Source organism: Sciurus vulgaris (genome assembly GCF_902686455.1).
Source record: "Sciurus vulgaris genome assembly, chromosome: 18".
NCBI lineage: Eukaryota > Metazoa > Chordata > Mammalia > Rodentia > Sciuridae > Sciurus > Sciurus vulgaris.
Window position 1 is genome coordinate 3,430,073 of NC_136479.1, and position 21,782 is coordinate 3,451,854.

The window sequence follows — 21,782 nt, forward strand, 5'->3', positions numbered from 1 at the left end:
TCAAGACTGGGCTTTCCTGGGAGAGCCACACCACTCTTGGTGTCAAGGCTGGAAGAGAAGGTGAGTGTGGAAGACAGAAGAGAGCCACTAGGAGACCGTAAATCACAACAGGGTCTGTATGTTCCCTATGAAAGAGAAGAGGACTCTTAGGCTTGTGAGAAGCAGTAGGGGAAGCTGTAGAACAGGGTTTTTTCCTGGGAGAAGAAACAGAAAGTCTCCATCCTAATCCCAGGTGTGTGACCCAGGTAATATAGTACTTTCTAGGTCTCAGGTTCCTCTTCTGTAAAACAGGATAATATAGATCCGATAATACCCTATCTGTTATATAACCATGGAGAGAATCAAGTGAGATAATATGGAAACAGCCAATTAACACAGCAATATCGCTCACAATTAAAACAGCAATAGGGCTGGGGTATAGCTCAATGGTAGAGCACTTGCCTACCCTGCTCAGGGCCCTGGATTCCATCACCAGCACCACAAAGTAACACTAAAAATGGCATTGCTGTGGAGGAATAAGGACGCTAGTCTACTGTTCTCTGGGTACCAACTGGTATATTCAAAGGCAATTTGACAACAATTATCAAAATGTTTAATTTCAGTGTTCCACTTTTAAAACCATATCCTACAAATACACTTGCATAAAATATGATTATGGTAATACTTGGAATATTTTTTTTTAAAATGAAAAGCACCCCAAGTCCTTCAGGAGGGTACTGGTTTTACAAAGCATGGTACACTTGGCAAGAGAGGACCAAGCAGCCACCAAAAGAGGAACCTATGTGTGCACATGCTCGCACACACACACACACACACGTGGCAAAATACAACCCCATTTGTGTAAAAGAAAGACATTCTCTATGCTCACGTATGCAGAGGAAATGTCTGGAAGCATTCACAAGAGATTACCTCAGGTTGTTTCTGGTAATGAACTGGAGAAGTGGGAGATCAAGAAGGGAAGTTTTTTTTTTTTTTTTCTTTTTTTCAATTTATACTATTCTGCACTATTTAAAAACAATTTTATATAAGAAGTACGTCTTAGCTTTTATTTCTTGTGCTATGGGAGTCCTGTTAAGGAAGTCTGATCCTAAGCCATCAAGTTGAAGATTTGGACCTACTTTTTCTTCTATAAGATGCAGGGTCTCTGATCTGATTCCGAGGTCCTTGATCCATTTTGAGTTGAGTTTTGTGCAGGGTGAGAGATAGGGATTTAGTTTCGTTCTGTTGCATATGGATTTCCACTTTTCCCAGCACCATTTGTTGAAGAGGCTATCTTTTCTCCATTGCATATTTTTGGAACCTTTGTCTAGTATGAGAAAATTGTATTTATTTGGGTTTGTGTCCATGTCCTCTATTCTGTACCATTGATCTGTCTATTTTGGTACCAATACCATGCCGTTTTTGTTACTATTGGTTTGTAATAGAGTTGAAGATCTGGTATCGCAATACCCCCTGCTTCGCTCTTTCTACTAAGGATTGCTTTAGCTATTCTGGGTTTCTTATTCTTCCAGATGAATTTCATAATTGTTTGCTCTATTTCTGTAAGGTACACCATTGGGATTTTAATTGGAATTGCATTGAATCTGTATAGCACTTTTGGTAGTATGGCCATTTTGACTATTGATTCTGCCTATCCAAGAACATGGGAGATCTTTCCATCTTCTAAGGTTTTCTTTAATTTCTTTCTTTAGTGTTCTGTAGTTCTCATTGTAGAGGTCTTTCACCTCTTCTGTGAGACTGATTCCCAAGTATTTTATTTTTTTATGCTATTGTGAATGGGGTAGTTTTCCCAATCTCTTTCTGAAGATTCATCACTTATGTGTAAAAATGCTTTGGATTTATGAGCAATTGATCTTGTAACCTGCTACTTTACTGAATTCGCTTATGAGTTCTAAGAGTTTTCTGGTGGAATTTCCAGGTTCCTCTAAATATATAATCATGTCATCAGTGAACAGGGATAGTTTGAGTTCCTCTTTTCCAATTCATATCCCTTTAATTTCTTTGGTTTGTCTAATTGCTCTGGCTAGAGTCTCAAGAATGATATTGAATAGAAATGGTGAAAGAGGGCATCCCTGTCTTGTTCCAGTTTTTAGGGGGAATGCTTTCAGTTTTTCACCATTTAGAATGATATTGGCCATGGGCTTAGCGTAATGGCCACTGGGATAGATTCAAACTAAAAAGCTTTCTCTCAGCAAAGGAAACTATCAGTTATGTGAAGAGAGAGCCTACAGAGTGGGAGAATATCTTTGCCACTCATACTTCAGATAGAGCGCTAATTTCCAGAATCTATAAAGAACTCAAAAAACTCTACACCAAGAATACAAATAACCCAATCAACAAATGGGCTAAGGAAATGAACAGACACTTCACAGAAGAAGATGTACAAGCAATCAACAGATATATGAAAAAATGTTCAACATCTCTAGTAATAAGAGAAATGCAAATCAAAACTACCCTAAGATTTCATCTGACCCCAATTAGAATGGCGATTATCAAAAACACAAGCAACAATAGGTGTTGGCGAGGATGTGGGGAAAAAGGTACACTCATACATTGCTGGTGGGGTTGCAAATTAGTGCAGCCACTCTGGAAAGCAGTATGGAGATTCCTCAGAAAGCTTGGAATGGAACCACCATTTGACCCAGCTATCCCACTCCTTGGCCTATACCCAAAGGACTTAAAATCAGCATACTACAGAGATACAGCCACATCAATGTTCATAGCTGCTCAATTCACTATAGCCAGATTGTGGAACCAACCTAGATGCCCTTCAGTTGATGATTGGATAAAGAAACTGTGGCATATATATACAATGGAATATTACTCCGCCATGAAGAATGATAAAATTATGGCATTTGCAGGCAAATGAATGAAATTGGAGGATATCATGCTAAGTGAGATAAGCCAATCTCAAAAAACTAAAGGACGAATGATCTCGCTGATAAGTGGATGAGGACATATAAGGGGGGTAGGAGGGGTTAGCATTAGGGTTAGGGTTAGGTTTAGGGTTAGGGATAAGGAGGGTGGTAAGAATGGAGGAAGGAAGGACTGTATAGAGGGAAAAGAGGGGTGTGAGGGGTGGGGGGAAGGGGAAAAATAACAGAATGAATCAAACAACATTGCCCTATGTAAATTTATGATTTTTAATTAAAATAAATAAAAAAAAAGAAGTAGGTCTCATTTTTATTATTTTCAAAGAATCCCGGTACAAGGAAAGCCACCTGGTAAGAATGATAAATAGGAGGGGAGGAATGCAGACCAGTCAAGAGGACTCAGACATGATCCATAAGTGAACAGGAAGCCCTGGAGGCCCCGGGAACACAGAAGTGATTGAAGCTCCCTGACTAGTATCGCTGCCCTAGAAATCAAAATCTGCTACTGAGACATAAATGCTTAACAATGAAATGCTATCTGTCAAACCCTTGTACAGTACTATCACTCCTCCTAGACATGGGTGCTTCATAGGACTGAGGTCCCCATCCTGCCCAGTCCTCGGGAGAGCTCAGCCCCTGGTGTCCTTGAGCATATCACGTACTGAGCTCATGAAATGTGTAGGCACCCAGGCAGTCAGGGTGGTTCAGAGGTGCGGCCCCTACTCTGAGCCATGCCATACCTGTGATCTCATGCTGCCGAAGCTCGTTGTATTTGTAAGACTGCTCCAGGGGCTTGATGGACGAATGGTAGATCTTTCGAAGCCGCTGCAGCACCGCTGTGGGCAGAGAGGGGTAAGAGGAGAGCATCAGGCTAGGCAGACTCTAGGCAGCTCCTCCACTGCGGGGTAGTTCTACCCCTGCAGGGAGCAGGGTCCTTGGCAACCCAGAGTGTGTGATATGCTCACTTTTGTGGAGGGAGGTGGTCCACATCCCAATGTCTGAAGCCAAAAACATTCTCCTACTTACCCAAGAGTCTCCTGAATCATCATCTTTTAAACCTAACTTTTTTCTCCCTCCCACCTCAACAGTGAATCTGGAAACACTAGCTCAACCTACAGCCCAATTGAAGGCCCTTTCCTTGAAAGATGAGAATTCCATTTATTTTGTATCTCTGCTGCCTGCCTCTGCTTGTGCTGCCCTAGACCCATAGGTCAAAGAGGCCAGGTGCTCAGCAGGTCCGCGGCACAGCTACCCACGCCATTGCCCAACACCGCACCCCCATGCTCCTGGGAGAACCCAGACATCCTGAGTGCCTCCTGGGAGAGCCTGCCAGGTGTGAGGACACAAGGACTGAGCTCAGGAACTGCCTTCACTCTGCTCCTCTCTGCTGTCACCAAGAGCAAACTGCTGCCTTGCCCTGAGTGTGGCTAGCTCATCAGTTAAAGGGGACAAGCCCTACTGAAATCCTCAGGTCATTATGACGATGAAATGAAACACGGGATTGGAAAGAGCTTTGTAAACTAAACATCAAAGCAAATGGGCTGAGTCTCATTAACTATCATCTCTGCTAGAGCACAGAGGTGGGCAGAGTCTATGGGGATGCCCTGGGATTTGCCCTCGGCCCTTGCAGTGGTCCCCCAGCTTGGATTGCCTCCCTATCAACCTGGAGATGCTGGTGGTGGCCCTGCTCATGGAGTCACCTCACACAGCACCCCCTTCCTCCAGAGCTCTCCCCTTCTTTGTGGTCCCTTCTGGTTTCAGAGCAACGATCCTGATACTCTCTCCCTCCCAGACTCTGCCTGGCTGCTGGTCACAGGGCTGCCTGTCTGTCTCCTTCCTCTGGTTACCTGAGTAATCGTCAGCTGGCTTGTCCTCATTCAGCATCAGGGTGTCCTCGATGTGGGAGCGGTCCCTCATTGGGGCTTCTTCGCTTACATCCTCCGTTTCTTCTGAGGGGAGAAGCAGACAACAGGGTCAGGGCAAAGTAGGCCAGCTGAGCTGTAAGCCCCAGAGAGAGGGACCAGGGTTGGGCCTCAAACAGGTGTTGAACAAGTTGCCAGGTTGAACTGAATTAAGTTCTGCCTTTAGGATAAAATTAGAAAATCCAAACTTAACTTCAAAGTGTCAAGATCCAGTTTATTTACTGAGCACCTATTACATGTCCAGCACCTAGCATCCTACTGGGAATACAATGGTGCCCACAGGGAGCTTTCCCATGGTCTAGTGGGGAAAAGATGGTGAAGGGTCTTTAGAATATGTAATCATTAAGAACAGTGAGGAAGCTATGAGATGAAGAATTCAAGCAGCTATGAGGCCTAGCCTATAGCCTTAGCAGAGAGATTTGGAGGAGTCTCCCTTGAGGTCTGCAGCAGAGAAGGGGTTAATCAGTGAAGAGAGAGGAGTTTCTATGGAGGACCAGATAGGAATTGTTTAGCAACAAGCAGAGAAGCAGTCTGTAGCCGGTTACAGGGAAGGAGGGCTGAGTGCTGGGGAGCTAAAGAGGTCCACAGAGGCCTTAAAGGCCACCATAGAGGTTTGAATTTCATTTGAGGCAATGGGAGCCAGTCAGGGACTCTAAGCAGACAACTGAGCAAGCAAATGAGTTATCAGGATCACACTGTCAGGAGAATGGGTAGAAGGAGTCACTGCAGAATTTGGTGAGTGCATGAGTGTGTGTGTGTTAGCCACCACCAGTTAGCTCCAGAGCATAGGCTGCTCACTTCCCTAGGCCTCTAAGGTCATAACCTTTTCTAGTCAGGCTACCTGCTGAGGATCTCAGATTAGGAGCAGGTGGACTTGGACCAGTGGGACAGAGGGAGGCCAGTATCCATATGCCTCAAGCAGTGTCTCAGGAGTTCAAACCCATGTGGCTCCAGAAAGGAAGACAGGGAACAGGGAGGTGCTGACTGCTTGCAGGCCCACCACTTATGGAGAGTATAAGCACCTGACAGAGTATATACATTAAGTTCTGCAAGGAAACCTGCGTGGAAGCTGTCTGGAAAAGTGAAGACCTGACCCCAACCCCCACCCCAAAAGCCTGACTTCTGTTCTTCTTGTGCTCATAGTGAATGAAGATGGAGGGGCCTGAGTGTCCCAGCATCACCGCCCAATAGCCTTGCCCTTGCCCTCTGCCCTCCCCTCCTGTTCCCTCGCCCTTTGAGGGCTACTCTGCTCTAGGTGGACGTTTGAGGGACATCAGTGGCTGCAGTCAGCCTGGGTTCTGACCCCTCAGTTGCAGTTCCCATTCCTCCTACAGGAGGTCTTCGAGGGGAGACCCAGGAACTCGTTCACGAGGTGATCACCTTGTAATTCCCAACCGCCCTCTAACTCCCTGCACATTGCTTCACCAGCCAGACTTGGGGCCTAATTCCCTGCCATCAGTCCTCTTGTCCCTTGTCCTTAAGGCACTGGTCCATGTTAAAGTGCCTCTAGCAATCCTAAAGGAGAAGTTCAGAGAGCCAGTTCAGAAATGGCCAGATCCCTCTGGACTCTCTCACTCAGTACCCCCCACACTGGGGAAGCCAGAGGATGCCTCCCCAAGCCAGTACCTCAAACAGGCCCCCCTGGCAAGCCCACAGCTACCCAGGGGCTCTCCTGCACATCCCGTCCCTGATTGCTCTGCTCTATGTAAGACTTCCATGAAGAGTGGGGATGCCCAAGGTTCTGGGGTTGCCTTAAGGAATCAATTCCTACCCTGAGGAGCAATTACAGGATTCCCCCTCCCCTGGTGTCCCTCTTCAGGCTCATCTGTCTCAGTGTCCTGGGCCTCGCCACCCTCGGACCCTGTATTTAATTCCTTGGTGCCAAGCTGGGCCCCTTCTTGCCCAGAGCTTGTGTCTCCCGCTGCTTCCTGGAGCTCCCCAGGCTCCTTGGAGGCGCCCCCCTCCTCTTCTGAGCTAGCCCCATCGCCACTGTCTTCTCCAGACTCTTCTGTGGATGGAAGTCCTCCTTCCTCCTCACTTCCACCTTCTTCACCACCCTCTTCTTCAGAGGAGGCCTCATCTGGGTCCTCCTCAGGCATCCCTGGTGCCTGGCCCTCAGTGGGATGGTCCTCCTGGGTCTCTCTGGTGCTGGAGCTCTGGGCACCCCCAGATTCTTCACTGGCCTCTGTGGCTGGGCCAGCCTCCTGGCTGAGGCTGGGTTTCCCCAGGTTCTTGGACCCCTCCCCAGCTTCTGTGTCCTTTTCAGTCTCCAACTCTACCCCCACAGATGTGGCAACAGGGGTTCCATCTAGCTCTGCTGGTGGGTGATCAGGCCCTGGGCTGTCCTCTCCTTCTGCCTCCGGGGCATGGGCCTGGGTCTGTGGCTGGTCCTCAGCCACCTCCCCAGCTTCTGTGTCCTTGTCATTCTCTGACTCTTCTCCAACAGATGTGGTAATGGGGGCTCCATTTGGCTCTACCAGCTGGTGATCAGGCCCTGGGCTACCCTCAGCTTCTGCCTCTGGGGTGTGGACCTCTTCATCCTCTACGCTAGGAGAGGCCCCCGAGGCTTCAGGTTCTGTCACCCCTGCTCCTGCTTCCTGCATGGAGCTGTCTCCTAGAACTCCCCTAGCTTCCTTGTCACTTTCCTCCTGTCCTTCTGCTTCCCCATAGGACGATCCTGAAGCGAGGTGCCCCAGCCCAGCCTCTTCCTCTCCTGGTCCCACTCCCAAACTGGGTTCTGGCCTCTCCTCTTCCATAGGACCCTCATCCCCTCCTGGAGGAAGGGTGCCTGCCACTGGGGGACCCTCCTCTTCCTCCCCAGTCCCCATAGCATCCCCAGGTGGAGCTGACTCTGAGGCTGAGACATTGGAGAGGCTGGCTTCTGGCTCGGAACCCAGGCCAGTGGCAGCAGGAGGGGCCCCGGTGGTGGTCTGCTCCGAGCTCTCAGCCTCCCTGCCGTCTGGGTAGTGAAGGAGCAGATTCTTGTCTCCAGGGGCCGCATCTGCATTAAGCGCCCTTTCTTTCTCCTCTAGACTTGCGTCTCCAGCAGAGAAATGATTCTCCAACAAATTGCCAACATCTTCTGTGCCACCCGAAGCAGGGACTTGCAGTTCTAAATGATTAGAACATGATTGGTCAGTTCACGGGGTTGGCACTTGCTCTGCTTCTCAAAAGAGTCTACATCAATCTAGGTCCCACTCACGAGAGTATGGCATGTGCCTGGTGTGCAGCATTATGCCTCCCTCCCCAGGTTGTCATGACCACCTGCCTCCATCCCAAGATGTTAAAGGACTGACCCATTGCCCATCACTAAGGGAGCTAGAGGATATGCCACCCCACTAGGTCCCGATGACTACATGCGGATGGAAACTCGGGTGAGCCCTTGCAGTCCTTCAACCTTGCTGACGGGCACGTGCTGCCTGGCTCACGAGGAGATACTTCCACGATAGGACAAATGTCTGTACATTCCACCCCTGGTCAGTTCCTAGAGTCATTAACCAGCATGCTTTTTATACTGCTATCAGCAAAGGGGTGAAAACAGGTGTTTGCAGGCCAGATAATCTTAGGTTACATGGCAAAGTACTTAGGGGATTACTTGTGGCTCTCAACCTTATTAAGTCACACATCTAACTCTGTCCCCTTATGGGCAGGCATTTGTTGGCCACACTACCTTAGATTAAAGGGGACAGGGACTAAGGAGGAGATATCCAAAACGGGCAGGCCTAGGCTTCCCGGTGGCCTCAGCCAACCCCTTCTAAGGGGATCCCCTTCTAAGGGCCTGCAGCTTTACCCAGAGAGGGAGGGCATAAGAGGGAAGAGCAGGAGAGAGCAAACAGGGGCCCAGCCTGTGCCAGAGACTGCTGCCAAAGGTCAAGTTTAATTATTTTGGAAAATGGGGCAGGAATCAAAGGTTAGGCCTATCCCTTTTGCCCCTCCTGCCCAGGTTGGGATCTGTTAAGGAAGAGGACCCACCGTAGGATAGTGCAGGCTCATGTGGATGAGGGGACCATGTACACCTCACCTTGAGGTAGCTGAGACAGTCCCATCTCCCTTGACTCTCAAGGCCTCTTTCCCCCTACACCCTGTTGGGTACACCCTTCTCTCAGGCCAAGCCTAGTGCTCTCTTCTCTGTCTTCCATGAAGAAAAATCTTTCTGCCATGAGGTACCCTCTCTCTGGTTCTCAGAAAGCTAGGAGAGCCTCCAGGGATCATTAAAGGATATTCTCTCATTACTCCCTGTGGATAGCCAACCTATTTCAAATTAGGAAGGATGGAAAGCTTCAGGGCCTTTTACTACAAAGGAAAGCTATACTAGTATATAAAGCTATTCTGCAAGCATTTTCACAAACATGATCATATTCAACTTCCTTCATTACTGGCAGAAAAGTTTTAGAGACAAATTAGTGGATGGTCTTTGACCTGCCCAGAAATGTGGCCACCACATGGCTGAGGGGTGATGAACCCAAAACTGCCAACTCTTGGTCTGTGATATGCTCGGGCACAGGGGACCCCTTCCCGCAGTGACTTCAGTCCCTGCCTAAAAGTGCCTTCCCTCCTGACTCATGCTCCAGACTGCTCCCGGGTGGCAGGAACCATGTCTTAATTCTGTGTTCCCAGGTCCCAGGCTGACTCACAGAAAGTGCTAAAAGAGGTCTGTGATTACATATGGGTATAAGTAAGAACTCCTGATCCCTTAGTTGGGGGGCAGGATGGGAAGCTAGAAGTTACTCAATTAAATTTTCTTTCATAGCCAGGTGTGGTAGCCCATGCCTATAATCCCAGTTACTCAGGAGACTGAGGCAGGAGGATTGCAAGTTCAAGGTCATGGTCAATTTCACAAGACCCTGTCTCAAAATAAAATACTTTAAAATAGGGTGGGGGAGCTGGGGTTGTGGCTCAGTGACAAAGCACTTGCCTAGCATGTGAGAGACACTGGTTTTGATCCTCAGCACTGCATAAAAAATAAATAAAATAAAGGTATTTTATCCATCTACAACTAAAAAAAATTTTTTAATGGGGGTTGGGAGGCTGGGGATATAATCCAGTGGTACAATGCTTAACTAGCATGCAGGTTCAATTCCTAGCACCAGAAAAAAAAATTCTTTCATTACCACTTAAGTACTGATTCTGCCCCTGCACCTATAGCTCCCTAACCCCTAGCCTGGAGAAGAATCCGTGGCAGGAATTTGGTTTGACCCAAGGAGAGACTGGTAGTCCTCCAAGCAGCAAGACATATAATATATACTAGGTGAGATAAGCTTTTATAATTATTCAGGATGCAGTCAACATAAAGCATGAACTTAATCTCTCTGACTTTACTTACTTGCTTCTGGAAAATAAGTATTACTTGAAGTCCCATTTTAGAGATGAGATCAGAACCAGATATTGAGGGCCTTACCAATGTCTCATAGCCAATAACTGGCGGAGGCCATTTGACTGCAGAGCTGTGAAGGAGATGGCCCAGCTTCTGAGCAGGGTTCTCACTTTTCAAAGCATGGTCCAGGACCAGTTGCCTCAGCAACACCTGGGAGCTTGTTGGAGACAGTTCTCCATCCCCAGTCAGAACCCACTGATCGAAATTGGCATTGGACAAAATGCTCAGTTATGGTTTGAGAGGTGCTGGTCTACGACACCCATGAAACTTCCTCTCTACCTATGGCTCTCAGTACTGGCTGCATGATGGAACCACCTAGTTCTTGGTCCCATATTCCCTCGCCTTCCTTGATGGTTCTGATTTAAATAGTCCCTGGCTATAACCCAGCATCCAGACTTTTAAAAAAATCTTCAGCAATTCTAATGCACTAAGATCACAAACCACTGCAGCTGCTAAACCAAATAACCCTCATCCCAAGGCTTGTGCTCACAGCCCCTCCCCATGGGGAGGGTACCCCCTGGGGGCTCCTCAGCTGGGGGTCTCCTATGGCCTGGCATTTGCTTTTGTAATAGCAGTGGTTGAGGCCTCTCCTCTAGGGAATCTAGCCTTTTCCACAGATTCCTGTTGCCTGATAATGATGGTGGTGGTGGTGGTGGTGGTGAGGAGGATGATGATGGTGACAGTGATGGTGATGACGATGGCAGTGTTGGCAATGACACCAAGACACGTGGACTTTAGTTCTGACTTCCTGTAACGTTTCTGATATTCTCAAAAGACCCTCTGACCCGGTCAGAGTAAGAGACCTGCCTAGTCCCAAGGGGTATGAGGAACTATGGATGCTGGCTTGCCATGACCTTCACACTGTGCATTTCCACTTCTGGGCCCTGGACAGGAAGTTGAGTGTTTGCACACTCATTTATATCCACACCCTTCCCAGCTTAGTGCTATGCTGCCCCTGACCTGCTACACAATTTGAAGTGAAAAAGACAGCTTCATGCCCTCTGACTTTCTTTCCTGAGCTAAAAAAGGGGGGGAAAAAAAAAAAAAAAAAAAAACTTCTTTAACACAGTCCCTCAATGAAACAAGCTATCTCATTGAGTCTTTAGATTACTACCCAGGAAGCAGCTGTGCCATTGGGCCCAAGTCTTCCCTGGGAGGCACATCAGAGGCCCAGGAGCCTCCCATTACATTCAACTCAATTCCTGGCGATCCAAGGCCAGTCCTGGGTCTTTCCCTCCCTCCCTGGCCTCCCTAGTTTCTTGCTATAGCCCCTGTTGGCACCTGGAGCAGGAGGTGTGGGAGGGCACAGAGGAGTGCGAGTTGAGTCCTGGGAAAATGAGTTTGGGCCCACTCCAGGATATGAGGTACCATACTGTATGTGCTGCTGCTGACACAACAGCCCCAGCCCCAGCGAAGCCTGGACACTGATGTCACAGCATATGAATAGCAGGCCCCCAGCTCAGCCTCAGAAACCACAGACGGCCCAAGAGCCTGACAGGCTGGGCCAGTCCCACTCACCTAGGCTGAGCATGGGACAAGCCAGTCCTGTTTCTCTCTGGATGCCCCCTCTGTCATCAGCCCTTCTTTGGGAGCCAGGCTTTCAGCTTCTCCCACCAGCTCCAGAGACTCAGTAGTAGCCCTGGACTCAGTTCCTCTCTTCTCTCCACCACTAAACAAACACCTTGATTTTGCTTCTTCAGTTCCTCATTCCAAAGCACCTTCCATGGACTCAGAGTGCTGTGGAGTTGCCAAGGGCCTGATAAGTCCAACTGGGAAAAAGGAGGTCCTGGCCAGAGAGCTTTAAAGGCTTGTTGGAGGACAGGAGCTGGGATATAGCTTCCTTACAAAGTCCAGAGTTCTTTCTGCTCCCCAGGTGGTTTATAAACCATGTCCTTTGAAGTGCAGCAGAATTGCCTAAGGGGTGAAGGGAGCCAAAACAGGTCAGGGTTATGGCCCCCTCAGTACTTCCTTGGATCTGTTTGTCCCACTGTTAAGAAGGGGAAGGAAGGGGGAGATTGGCAATCACAGCTCCTTTCCTCTCCTTATAAAAACCTTCCTCTTATTTCCTCTTTATCAACTTCTCCAGCATCCCAAGAAGCTCCGCCTCGCAGTATCTTTTCACTTTGTCTATCCATAGATGGGAGACTCTGAGCTAAATCCAATTATCACCCCCATAAAACTTCATGTTTCCAAGGTAGTCTCCTCTTCTTATTCTTTAATCCTCCTTGCAGCTTTCTAAGGCAGAAAAAGGAAGGAGTAGCAACCTCTCTTGAAATGAAGGAGCAGACACAGGATAGCTAAGATGATTGCTCAGCAAGCCATTCCAGCAGAGCTCTGCCTGGGAACCAAACTCCACACAGGTAGCTAAAACACCTGCAGAGTTTTCAAGCACAGACCCTGGTCTCTGTGGTTGAGTCAGCGTGCAGCTGTAGGTTCTGCAAGCTACAAATTCCAAAGAACACCAACCTCTGAGACTCACTAAGACTTCCCTCAGCATCAAGTGCCAGGGGCTGTTTTGAAGTTGAAAGTGGAGATCAGAAGAATATAGCTAAGCACCCAAGATCATTTGTTTTCTTGGCCTGTTTTGAGCTCACTTCACTGCAAATTCCATTCCAGCCTGCCCCAGTCTCCTTAGCAGACATTTTTTTTTTTTTTTTTTTTTTTTTTTTTTTTTTTGTGGTGCTGGGGATTTGAACCCAGGGCCTTGTGCTTGCGAGGCAAGCACTCTACCAACCGAGCTATATCCCCAGCCCCTTAGCAGACATTTCTAACAAAGATCTGCAGAGGTTATTCTTCCATGTGACTTCTTAGCTACTCAAACAGAAACTATGGAGTCCAAAGTCACACATAAATACATTCTTTGACCATCACTCATACACAATTATGCAAATGAGTCTTCAATAATCAAATCCCAAGGAAAAATTAATTCATTCTATGCCTGGGTCTGGCTGTCCCAGGTGGTCAGGATCCCTGACTCGGAGCATAGAGGAGTCCCAAGTCATTCTCCGCTGTCTTCAGCCCATGCATTGGCTTCTCATAGGCTGTGTCTCCAGAGTGGCTGGGAACACGTCAGAACACAGTCACACAGCTGAGGTGGCAGCCTGACCCTTCCTTCTTCTCTGTCTTGTCTCTGAACACTCCTGGGCTGGGCAGGGCAGGTATGCATCAGCAGCCTCTTCTGCTCTCTGTTCTTTCTTGATCTATCTTACAGTGTTCCCCACTCAGGGCCCCTTGTTCTTCCACTTCTTAGAGGAAGGCGTCATCAGATAACTCAGCCGAAAGCCAACACCTATAAAAACCTTAGCAGAGGAAAGACCGAGATCCTCTCTGGTCATTCTTTTGGCTTTTACCTCTTCTTCAGACAAGGGTGACTGGGGTGCAGTGAAAGAGACAGCCATTCTTGGAAGGTTTATTTGGCTTCCTGGCCAAACTCCTAAAGTCAAGGCTAATCTCACTGGGACAACTTGTCCCTGGCTAGACTCTAGCCCCAAAATGATTCACACAGGGGATAGGACAAAGGCAGCAATCGAAGAGAAACTTGGGATTTGGGGTCAAAAAGGACCATCTTACAGATCAACTGGTTGGATTTCATGAAAGCCTTGAGCTCTAGAAACTGATTGTCCCAGGGTTGCAGGGTTGGTCTTTCTCACTAGCAACAGCTATTTCTAGAACCCAGCTCCCTCCCATCTCCAGGTCTCATGAGCTGCCCCAGCGTTGGGCCACATTCCAGTCACACCTCCACGCAGCCAACGGGAGGGGTCACGTTTGCCCTAGGGCAGTGACGTGTTAGCCTTCCACTTCCCACTTCTCTCTCTTTTTAAAAAAATGATTAGCTGGGCATGGTGGCGCACCCCTGCAACCCCGGTGACTCGTGGCTGAGGCAGAGAAACATGAGTTCAAAGTCAGTTTCAGCAACTTAGTGAGACCCTGTCTCAAAATAAAAAACAAAAAGGGCTGGGAATGTAGCTCAGTGGTAAAGTGCCCCTGTGTTCAATCCCCAGCACCAAAAAATAAAAATAAATAATAAATAAAAAATAAAAAGGATTGTTAAAGACTTCGACGCAATTACCTTCAAACTTTAAGTACAGAGAATTGACAGAATAACTACTCTCCACCCTATCCCCTATTCCTGGGAATTCTTGGTTTGAGAAATTGCTAGAAATCCCATGGTGTGTGTGTGTGTGTGTGTGTGTGTGTGTCCATGATTGTCTTTGATGCCCAGAGGCATTCATGAGTGTAAATATTCATTCTTTTATTTTTTGGTACTGGGGATTAAACCCAGGAGTGCTTAACCACTGAGTCATATCCTTAGACATTTTTTTTTTTAATTTTTAATTTTGAGATAGGATCTTGCTAAGTTGCTTAGGGCCTCCTTAAATTGCTGAGGCTGACTTTGAACTTGTGATCCTCTGGCCTCAGTCTTGGGGGGTCACTGGGATTACAGGCATGTGCCAACACACCCAGCCTCATTCATTTTTTTAAAATACTTTTTTAGTTGTCAATGGATCTGTTATTTTATTTATTTATATTTATATGTGGTAGCACCACATATCGAACCCAGGGCCTCGCACGTGTTAGGCAAGCACTCTACCACTTAGCCCCAGTCCCAACCTAGCCTCATTAATTTTTTTTTTTTTTTTTTTTTTTTTTTTTTTTTGGTGCTGGGGATTGAACCCAGGGCCTTGTGCTTATGAGGCAAGCACTCTACCAACTGAGCTATCTCCCCAGCCCCCCTCATTCATTTTTGAAGAGCAAATACCTTTGGAAGAAGCAAAACATTAAGTCCTAGCTGATTAGTGTAAACTGATCGTTAAAAGGGATACTCAGTTGAGCACCCAATTTTTCCAACATCAGCTCAGAAATCCTTGTAGGAATCACTGGGCAATAACTTCCTCCCTGTGGTGGAATGAGCTTGGTAGGAAAGAGCAAGGAAAGAAGAAGCTATATGGGGTGGATCTGAGATAGACTGAGGCAGGTGGCTGGCCTTCTGCTGCCTCCCCAGTGTCCAGTTCAAAGAAACTGAACCTGCCTGGGACATGTGGGGAGAGATGTGAGAGGGCTGATGGTTTAATTCTGAGGTGCCAGGCAAAGAGAGACCTGCTGAAAGCCAGAAGAATATAGCTCCCTCAAACAGCTGTTTTACCAGCCTGCTATGTGACCTTGGCTGCTCATTAATCCTGTACCCAACTTCATTCACCCATAAAATGCAGATAATAATACCTGTGTTGGCAACCAACCCCCTTGGAGCTTTTTAAACATCTAGTGATGTTCACAAGCATTCGACATATGTCATGTGTAACCATTATTTCCTAGAAGGGGAAAGATGCCTGGCCATATCCCAAGTTCACTGAATGGCCAAAACAGAATCACTGTTGGACAGCAGCCAAGCTAGATCACCCTCGCTCCACTCCTTCTGACCCTCTGGGCCTGAGGGTATGGTCAGGGGACCAGAGGAGGTCTTTCTTTCTAGAGTTCCTTCTCCTCTGTCACCAACTACAGCAGCTCAGGTGGGGGCTGCAGGCGACTCAGGAACAGGGCTACTCTCTTCTGAGACTTCCATTGGTCTGAGGATAGGAAAGGGACTGAGTTGCCACATTCCCAGTGCCAAGAGCTCATCCTGCTGAGCCCAAAGGTAAGTCCTATGGTCACTGCCTCTATCAGTCCTAAATCACCCAGAAATCAAGACCAGAGGCAGCTTCCTACTTCCCTCTTACATTCCAGATTCTCACATGCAGCCACTGAAGTGAGGTACTCCTGCACTTTATCCCCAACACAAATGCACACTCAAGGGAACATTTAGACCCATGGCAAGACTTTTGCCTGAGAACGGGTGAAAACCCTTCCAAAAGCCAAGAACAAGTAAGGGCCCTTCATGATGCTCTAAAATGGCAACACAATTGGAGAGAGGCCACTGGAAGTGCCCACATCTCATAATCTTCATAGTAAAGAACAAAATAATAATCCCTTCAGAATTGCCTTGGGCCTTGAGAACACAGTGAGGCTCAGAGACAGGGCCAGCAGCTCCAGCTCTGCCTGAAGGATGCTTTGCTCAGACTGCTCAAGTGAAATCATAGCTCATGTTTTCATGGCTTTGAAGTCACAAACACAGGCCTGCAAGGCTGTACGTAACCCCCGGCTCCTCAGCCACCACCTGCAGCTCTTACTGGTTGGCCGACCAGGTGAGAGTAAGCACCACATCCAGGATGCTGGGCAAACAGTGCCCAGCACTGCCACTGCACATTCTGTCAGTGAGGTGTCCATAGTAGTTCTTGCCCCCAACTTCCATAAAGAACAGAGAACCTGCCCATTCTCATGCCTGCTCAGAGTGGGTGAAGGAGGAAGGTCAAGTCAAGGGCAGAGGCAAGGTCAGCAATGATACAGATGTTCTGCCTTGGGCTCCCTGGCCCATAGACCCTTCTGGAAGTGTTAATGTTCAGACCCCAAGAAGTCAGATTTTCCACCTTTTTCCCCACAGGGTGTCACCAAAACCACAATAGATGAGTTCCACCCCTGGGTCCTTACATGCACGGCTCCAAATCTCATGTCATTCTTTATCCTTGTGATTACTTCTACATTGGAGACTTCTAAAACTGGAAAGGAACTTAGAAATTAACTAGCCCAACACTTCTGTTTCACAGGTGAGAAAACGAGGTCCAGGGAAGAAAAATATGTCAGAAGTCACCCAGTGAGCTGAGGCAGAGCCAGGCCTAAACCCAAGGTCTCTAGACTCCTCGTCATAGCCTTCCACTCAGCCTCCAAGACAAGCACCACTTCCTTTCCTCCCTGGTATTTCTCTTTTTAAATATTTTTTTTAGTTGTCAATGGAGCTTTATTTTATTTATTTATATGCGGTGCTGAGAATTGAACCCAGTGCCTCACACTTGCCAGGCACGCGCTCTGCCATTGAGCCATATCCCAACCCCGTCCGTAGTATTTTTAATCTTATGATGGTCACATTTCACCCCTTCCAGGGGACCTGGTATTCCTGGACTTGTTCATTCACTCCCATTTGTTCCTCCAAAGGATGGTCACTTGAGGAGGGCCATGCCAGAGGTGACCAGAGTGGGTTTGAAGTTCGGGGATCCCTAAGTCCCGCTCCATATGGAAGTTTTAGAAAGAACTGGAGTGAGATTTAAGCCGTTGGCCCTTGCCTTAAGGTCTGTGGTGCTCCTGTGTCACCAGAAGAATGTAGGAAGGGTCTCACTAGGGTCATCACCAGAAGACAAAGGATACTGGTCCAGTGAAAGCCATGTGGCATCAGTTCTTACCTGAATTCACGAAGGCAGAGGCCACAGAATTTGGGACCAGAAGACCCTTCCAGAGTCTGGTCACCGGAGAAGGGGAAGGACCCCTCCAATGGTGCTCTGCAAACAGTACAGATTCTCAAAGCCTCACAGAACTCTGCCCATTTCCCTTCTTTCTTGCTCCTAAAACCTGAAATACCACTGGCAAAGATATCCAGCATGCTCAGGTCACCTTAAGGGGGAACCATTCCAGAAATCTCATGCCTGCCCTGGGAGCAGCCTGGCTAGAGCCTCCAGTTTATATCCCCAAACAGCCTGGTCACCTGAACCTCAGACACGTGAAGACACACTTTCCTGGGTGAGCCATGGCTCATCCAGACCCTTCAGGCCAGGCCTCTGAGGTCTTCTGTGGACATGCTACTTCTCAGGAGATGTCACTGTAGACAGGCAAGCCTGAGAGCAGCCCACTTCTCTAGGGTAGTATCATGAAGAGCCTGGGCTCTCCACATCCTCTCTCATTTATTCAAATACCAAAGCCACATGAGGTTCTTGCCACTGGGGAGCCCTGGGCTATTACATAGTTTTCCTTTGGCAGCCTCATGGCCATGCAGAAGGCCAGGACAGGTCATCTACTCCCTAGTTCCCATGGGGTCCCCCTGGAGACAGGAAGGTCAGAGCCAAGGACAGGGATAAAGCAAATGCACATTCCACACTCATGACCCAGGCTGATCCTACCCGACTGTGCCCCTCCCCCTTCCCCACCCTATGAGTGCCAACAGTCACACATAGCCACCCCAAGGCTACATCTGAGCTCAGCAGACCAGCCTCCCTACTGTCCCCAGCTGGGCAAGGGTGAGATTCCTGCACTGATGCCTGAACCTAATCTCATGTCAGTTTCCTACGGCTGCCATAACAAAGTACCACAAACTTACAAGTTTTAAAAAATAGAAATTCATTCTCTCACAGTTCTGGGGACCAGAAGTCTGAATCAAGGAGTCAGCAGGGCCATGCTCCCTCTGAATCCTGCCTTCCTTCTGTCTCTGCCTCCTCCTCCTCATGGCCTTCTCTGCTGTGTCTCTCCTTTCCCCACAGGAAAACCACTATATTGGATGTAGGGCCCACCCTTCTCCAGCAGGACCTCATCCTTTCCCCTCCCCCCCTCTTTTTTTTTTCAGTGGGGGTTACTGGGGTTTGAACCCACGAGTGCTTTACCACTGAGTCACACCTTCGGCCCTTTTATTTTTAATTTTGAGACAGTCTTGCTAAGTTGCTTAGGGCCTTACTAAATTGTTGAGGCTGGCCTTGAACTTGTGATCCTCCTGCCTCAATCCTCCTGCCTCAGTCTTCCAAGCTGCTAAGATTACAAGCCTGTGCCACCAAGTCTGACAGAGCCTCATTCTTAACTAATAATATCTTAATGATCCTACTTCCAAATAAGGTCACTTTTTAAAGTACTGGGATTAGAACTTCAACATGTCTTTTTGGAAGACAAAATCCAACTCATGAAATCCTACCCTGATAGCTTACCTGCCTGGAAAGGCCTCCTGCCTCCCTACAGGTCCCAGTCTTACCTGTTCCCACATGCCTAGCCTTATGCTCCCAGCCCCCACCTTGCCACTCTTCACAATGCCCTCTGGTTCTTATCACTTGAGGGCACCAAGATGGCCCTCTCTCGCCTCAACCCACTCATGTCCATGACTTTGCACACTGAGCAAAGTGACAAGGCACAGACCCTGACTTCTGTGGTGGTGACCTTGGGGTGGGGAGGCAGTACATGTGTCTCCTAACTTCCCTTCCAGGTTCACATCTCCAGGACAAGGGCTATGCCCAGTACCTCTTTAAGTCCCTGTAGGTCCTGAGAAAGTAGTGAGCATGCCTGCACCAATATCCTTTAAAGAACCTACCTCCCTCAGGGCAATTTCCACCCAGACACCCGAGTGTGAACTCCACTGGCACCCCCTGCTCCCACCTAGGCCTGGGATAATTCTGGCTCCCACTTCAGGAATAGCTTGCCTTGCTACCCTGCTAGGCAGCAAAGAGACCTTCACAGAACCTGCTGGTAGAACCAGGGTGGTCAGGCAGAGATGCCCAGTGAGCAGCTCTGAGGACTTTGGAGGAAGAAGAAAAAAGAAGAAAGGAAAGAGCCAGTGGAAATTAGGAGTAGGAACCCAAGTTTTCTCCCCTAATCAGCAGTTTTCTCTAACTTGAGCCTGTTTCATCAGTTACAAAACAAAAAAAAAAAAAAAAAAAAAAAAAAAAAAAAACCTACCCTGCCAACCTCCCAAGCTTCTTGTGCTATTTCCACCTTGGCCACCCCTCCACATGCCCTCTGTGTGTGCTCCACATAATAGAAGAGTGACTGGGGGCAGCCCTCCTCCATGCATGTCCTCTACTGACTCCTATCTCATGAGAATGAGAAGCCTAGAGGCCCCTACCTCTGGCCCTGCTTCCCCTGTGACCTCATCTCCTGTCATGAGCAATATTGTTCACTCTGTCCAGCACCCAGACTCTTTCTTGACCAGTGCAGGATCCTCCTGCCTCACTGTGTCTGATGTGCCTTCTGCTAACCACACTCTTCCCAGACAACCATCTGGCAACTCCCTCCCCTTCTAAGCCTTTGCTCTGATTCTGTCTTCTCTGTAAGGCCTCCCTAGCCACTCCATTAAGATTGTTTCCCCATCAGCCTTCCCCACCTCCATTCCCTAGTTTATTTTTCTCTGTCACATTTACCACCTTCTAATAAACTATGTAACTTACTTATTTGGTTTCTTATCGGTCCAGGATTTTGTATCTCCTTCACCTAGAACAGTCATTTGAATGAATGGATGGAAAAAGGGTGGATGAATGATAAATAGATGAATGGTAGTAAAATGGAAAACCTTTCCTCAACTCAGTGGCAAAGAGTTCCAGAAGACAGGAGAGGACCAGTATTCAAAACTACATCCTTGGGCCAAGTCACTGAACCCCTCCAAGCCCAGTTCTCATGTGAGCCTAGAAAGGGCTGGGATGTAGCTCAGTGGTCAAGCACTGCCTAGCATCTGTGAAGCCCTGGGCTTAATCCCTGGTACAAGAAAAATACAAGGAAGAGAGAGAGAGGGAGGAAGAAAAAGAGTCAAAAAAAAAAGAAGACAAAGAAGAACAAAAGAACCTCAGAGAGAGCTGCTGTCCCCACCTGTCACGTCATAACCCAGACGGACCTGCTAAACTATGCTCCTCCCCTTACAGATTTTAGGATCTGAATGGAGAAGATAGGCAGGCAGGAAGAGAGAACCAACCACAAGGGCAGAGTCTCTTTAAGAGTGCCTGAGTAGGGGTGAAGACCCCCAGGCTCTGAGTAGCTGCTCACGAAGGCACATTCTGGGTGGTACACTGCAGGAGCCAGGCCTGTGAAGGAACTAGGGGCTATGTTTAGGAGAGTGGGAGAAAGCCAGGCAGAGGAGAACCCAGAACAACAGACTTAGGAGGGCCCCTTTACACTGCTCCCCATGATCATTGGTGAATGTTTCTGAAAAGGCTTGAAGACCCTAAGCTGGGAAGAGGTGGAGGCCAGTCCTCTCATCCCATTTTCCTCTAGAACCAGATGAGCCACAGCTACCAGCTTCCAGAGCTGCTCAGACCTCAGACTCCAGTTTAGGAACTCTGTTGTCCACAATAAGATTCTGTTACTCTTCCCTTCCAGTGAGGGACCTCTGCTGCTAATAGGAAGGTGCTGTAAGAATGGGAACCTCAGCTGGGGACAGTGGCACATCCCTATAATCCCAGCAACTTGGAAGTCTGAGGTAGGACGATCACAAGTTGGAGGCCAGCCTGGGCAACCTAGCAAAAGCCTGTCTCAAAAATAAAATTAAAAGATTTGTGGCTTAGTGATAGAGTGCCCCTGGGTTTAATCCCCAGTACTGAAAAGAGATCAGGAACACAACGGGCAGGGGAGAAAGCTGGGTCTTCTTGGTCCTTGTTCTCTGCATCACACTCCCATCCAGGAATCAGGCCTCTGCCCTGAGTATCTGCCCCCTCTAACCTGCTCTGCAGCTGAAGCACACACAGCAGGCACCCTCCTCCCCAGCACTACTGCAGCCAGAGTGGCCACTTCAGGAATCCTCTGCCCTAGCCTGCTGTCCATACATTCATTCAACACTCTTGCTGTGGGTGTGTCAGAAGAGTTAGTTTCAAATTAGCCAATGGAGCCACTGTGGGGGCTGTAGGACCAGAGGGCACAAGGGCACAGGTGCCAACTCTGCCCATCAGAAGACTATCACCTGGAGAGAAATAAGAAGTAATCATTCAAAGCCAGCAACTGTTAGACAACTGTGGTCCAAGGTTAAGAAACTGTAGCATACCGAATGGTGTCTTCCCAATATCCATGTCCACC

At 48.2% G+C, this 21,782-nt stretch overlaps 1 protein-coding gene across 3 annotated transcripts in view; it reads right to left on the minus strand.

Moving 5' to 3' along the window:
* SRL (sarcalumenin) overlaps nucleotides 1-21,782 on the minus strand; it is a gene marked incomplete at its 5' end in the record, with an annotated part of 40,369 nt that overhangs the window by 7,709 nt on the left and 10,878 nt on the right. For 2 of the 3 annotated variants that reach the window (XM_079120026.1, XM_079120025.1), the window contains 2 exons: nucleotides 3,614-3,709; nucleotides 4,721-4,822. In XM_079120026.1, coding sequence (XP_078976152.1) covers nucleotides 3,614-3,709; nucleotides 4,721-4,822 — 198 coding nt within the window. Of the gene's footprint in view, nucleotides 1-3,613; nucleotides 3,710-4,720; nucleotides 4,823-6,566; nucleotides 7,908-21,782 lie in introns of all 3 variants that reach the window. The other variant, XM_079120024.1, reaches the window with a different exon arrangement.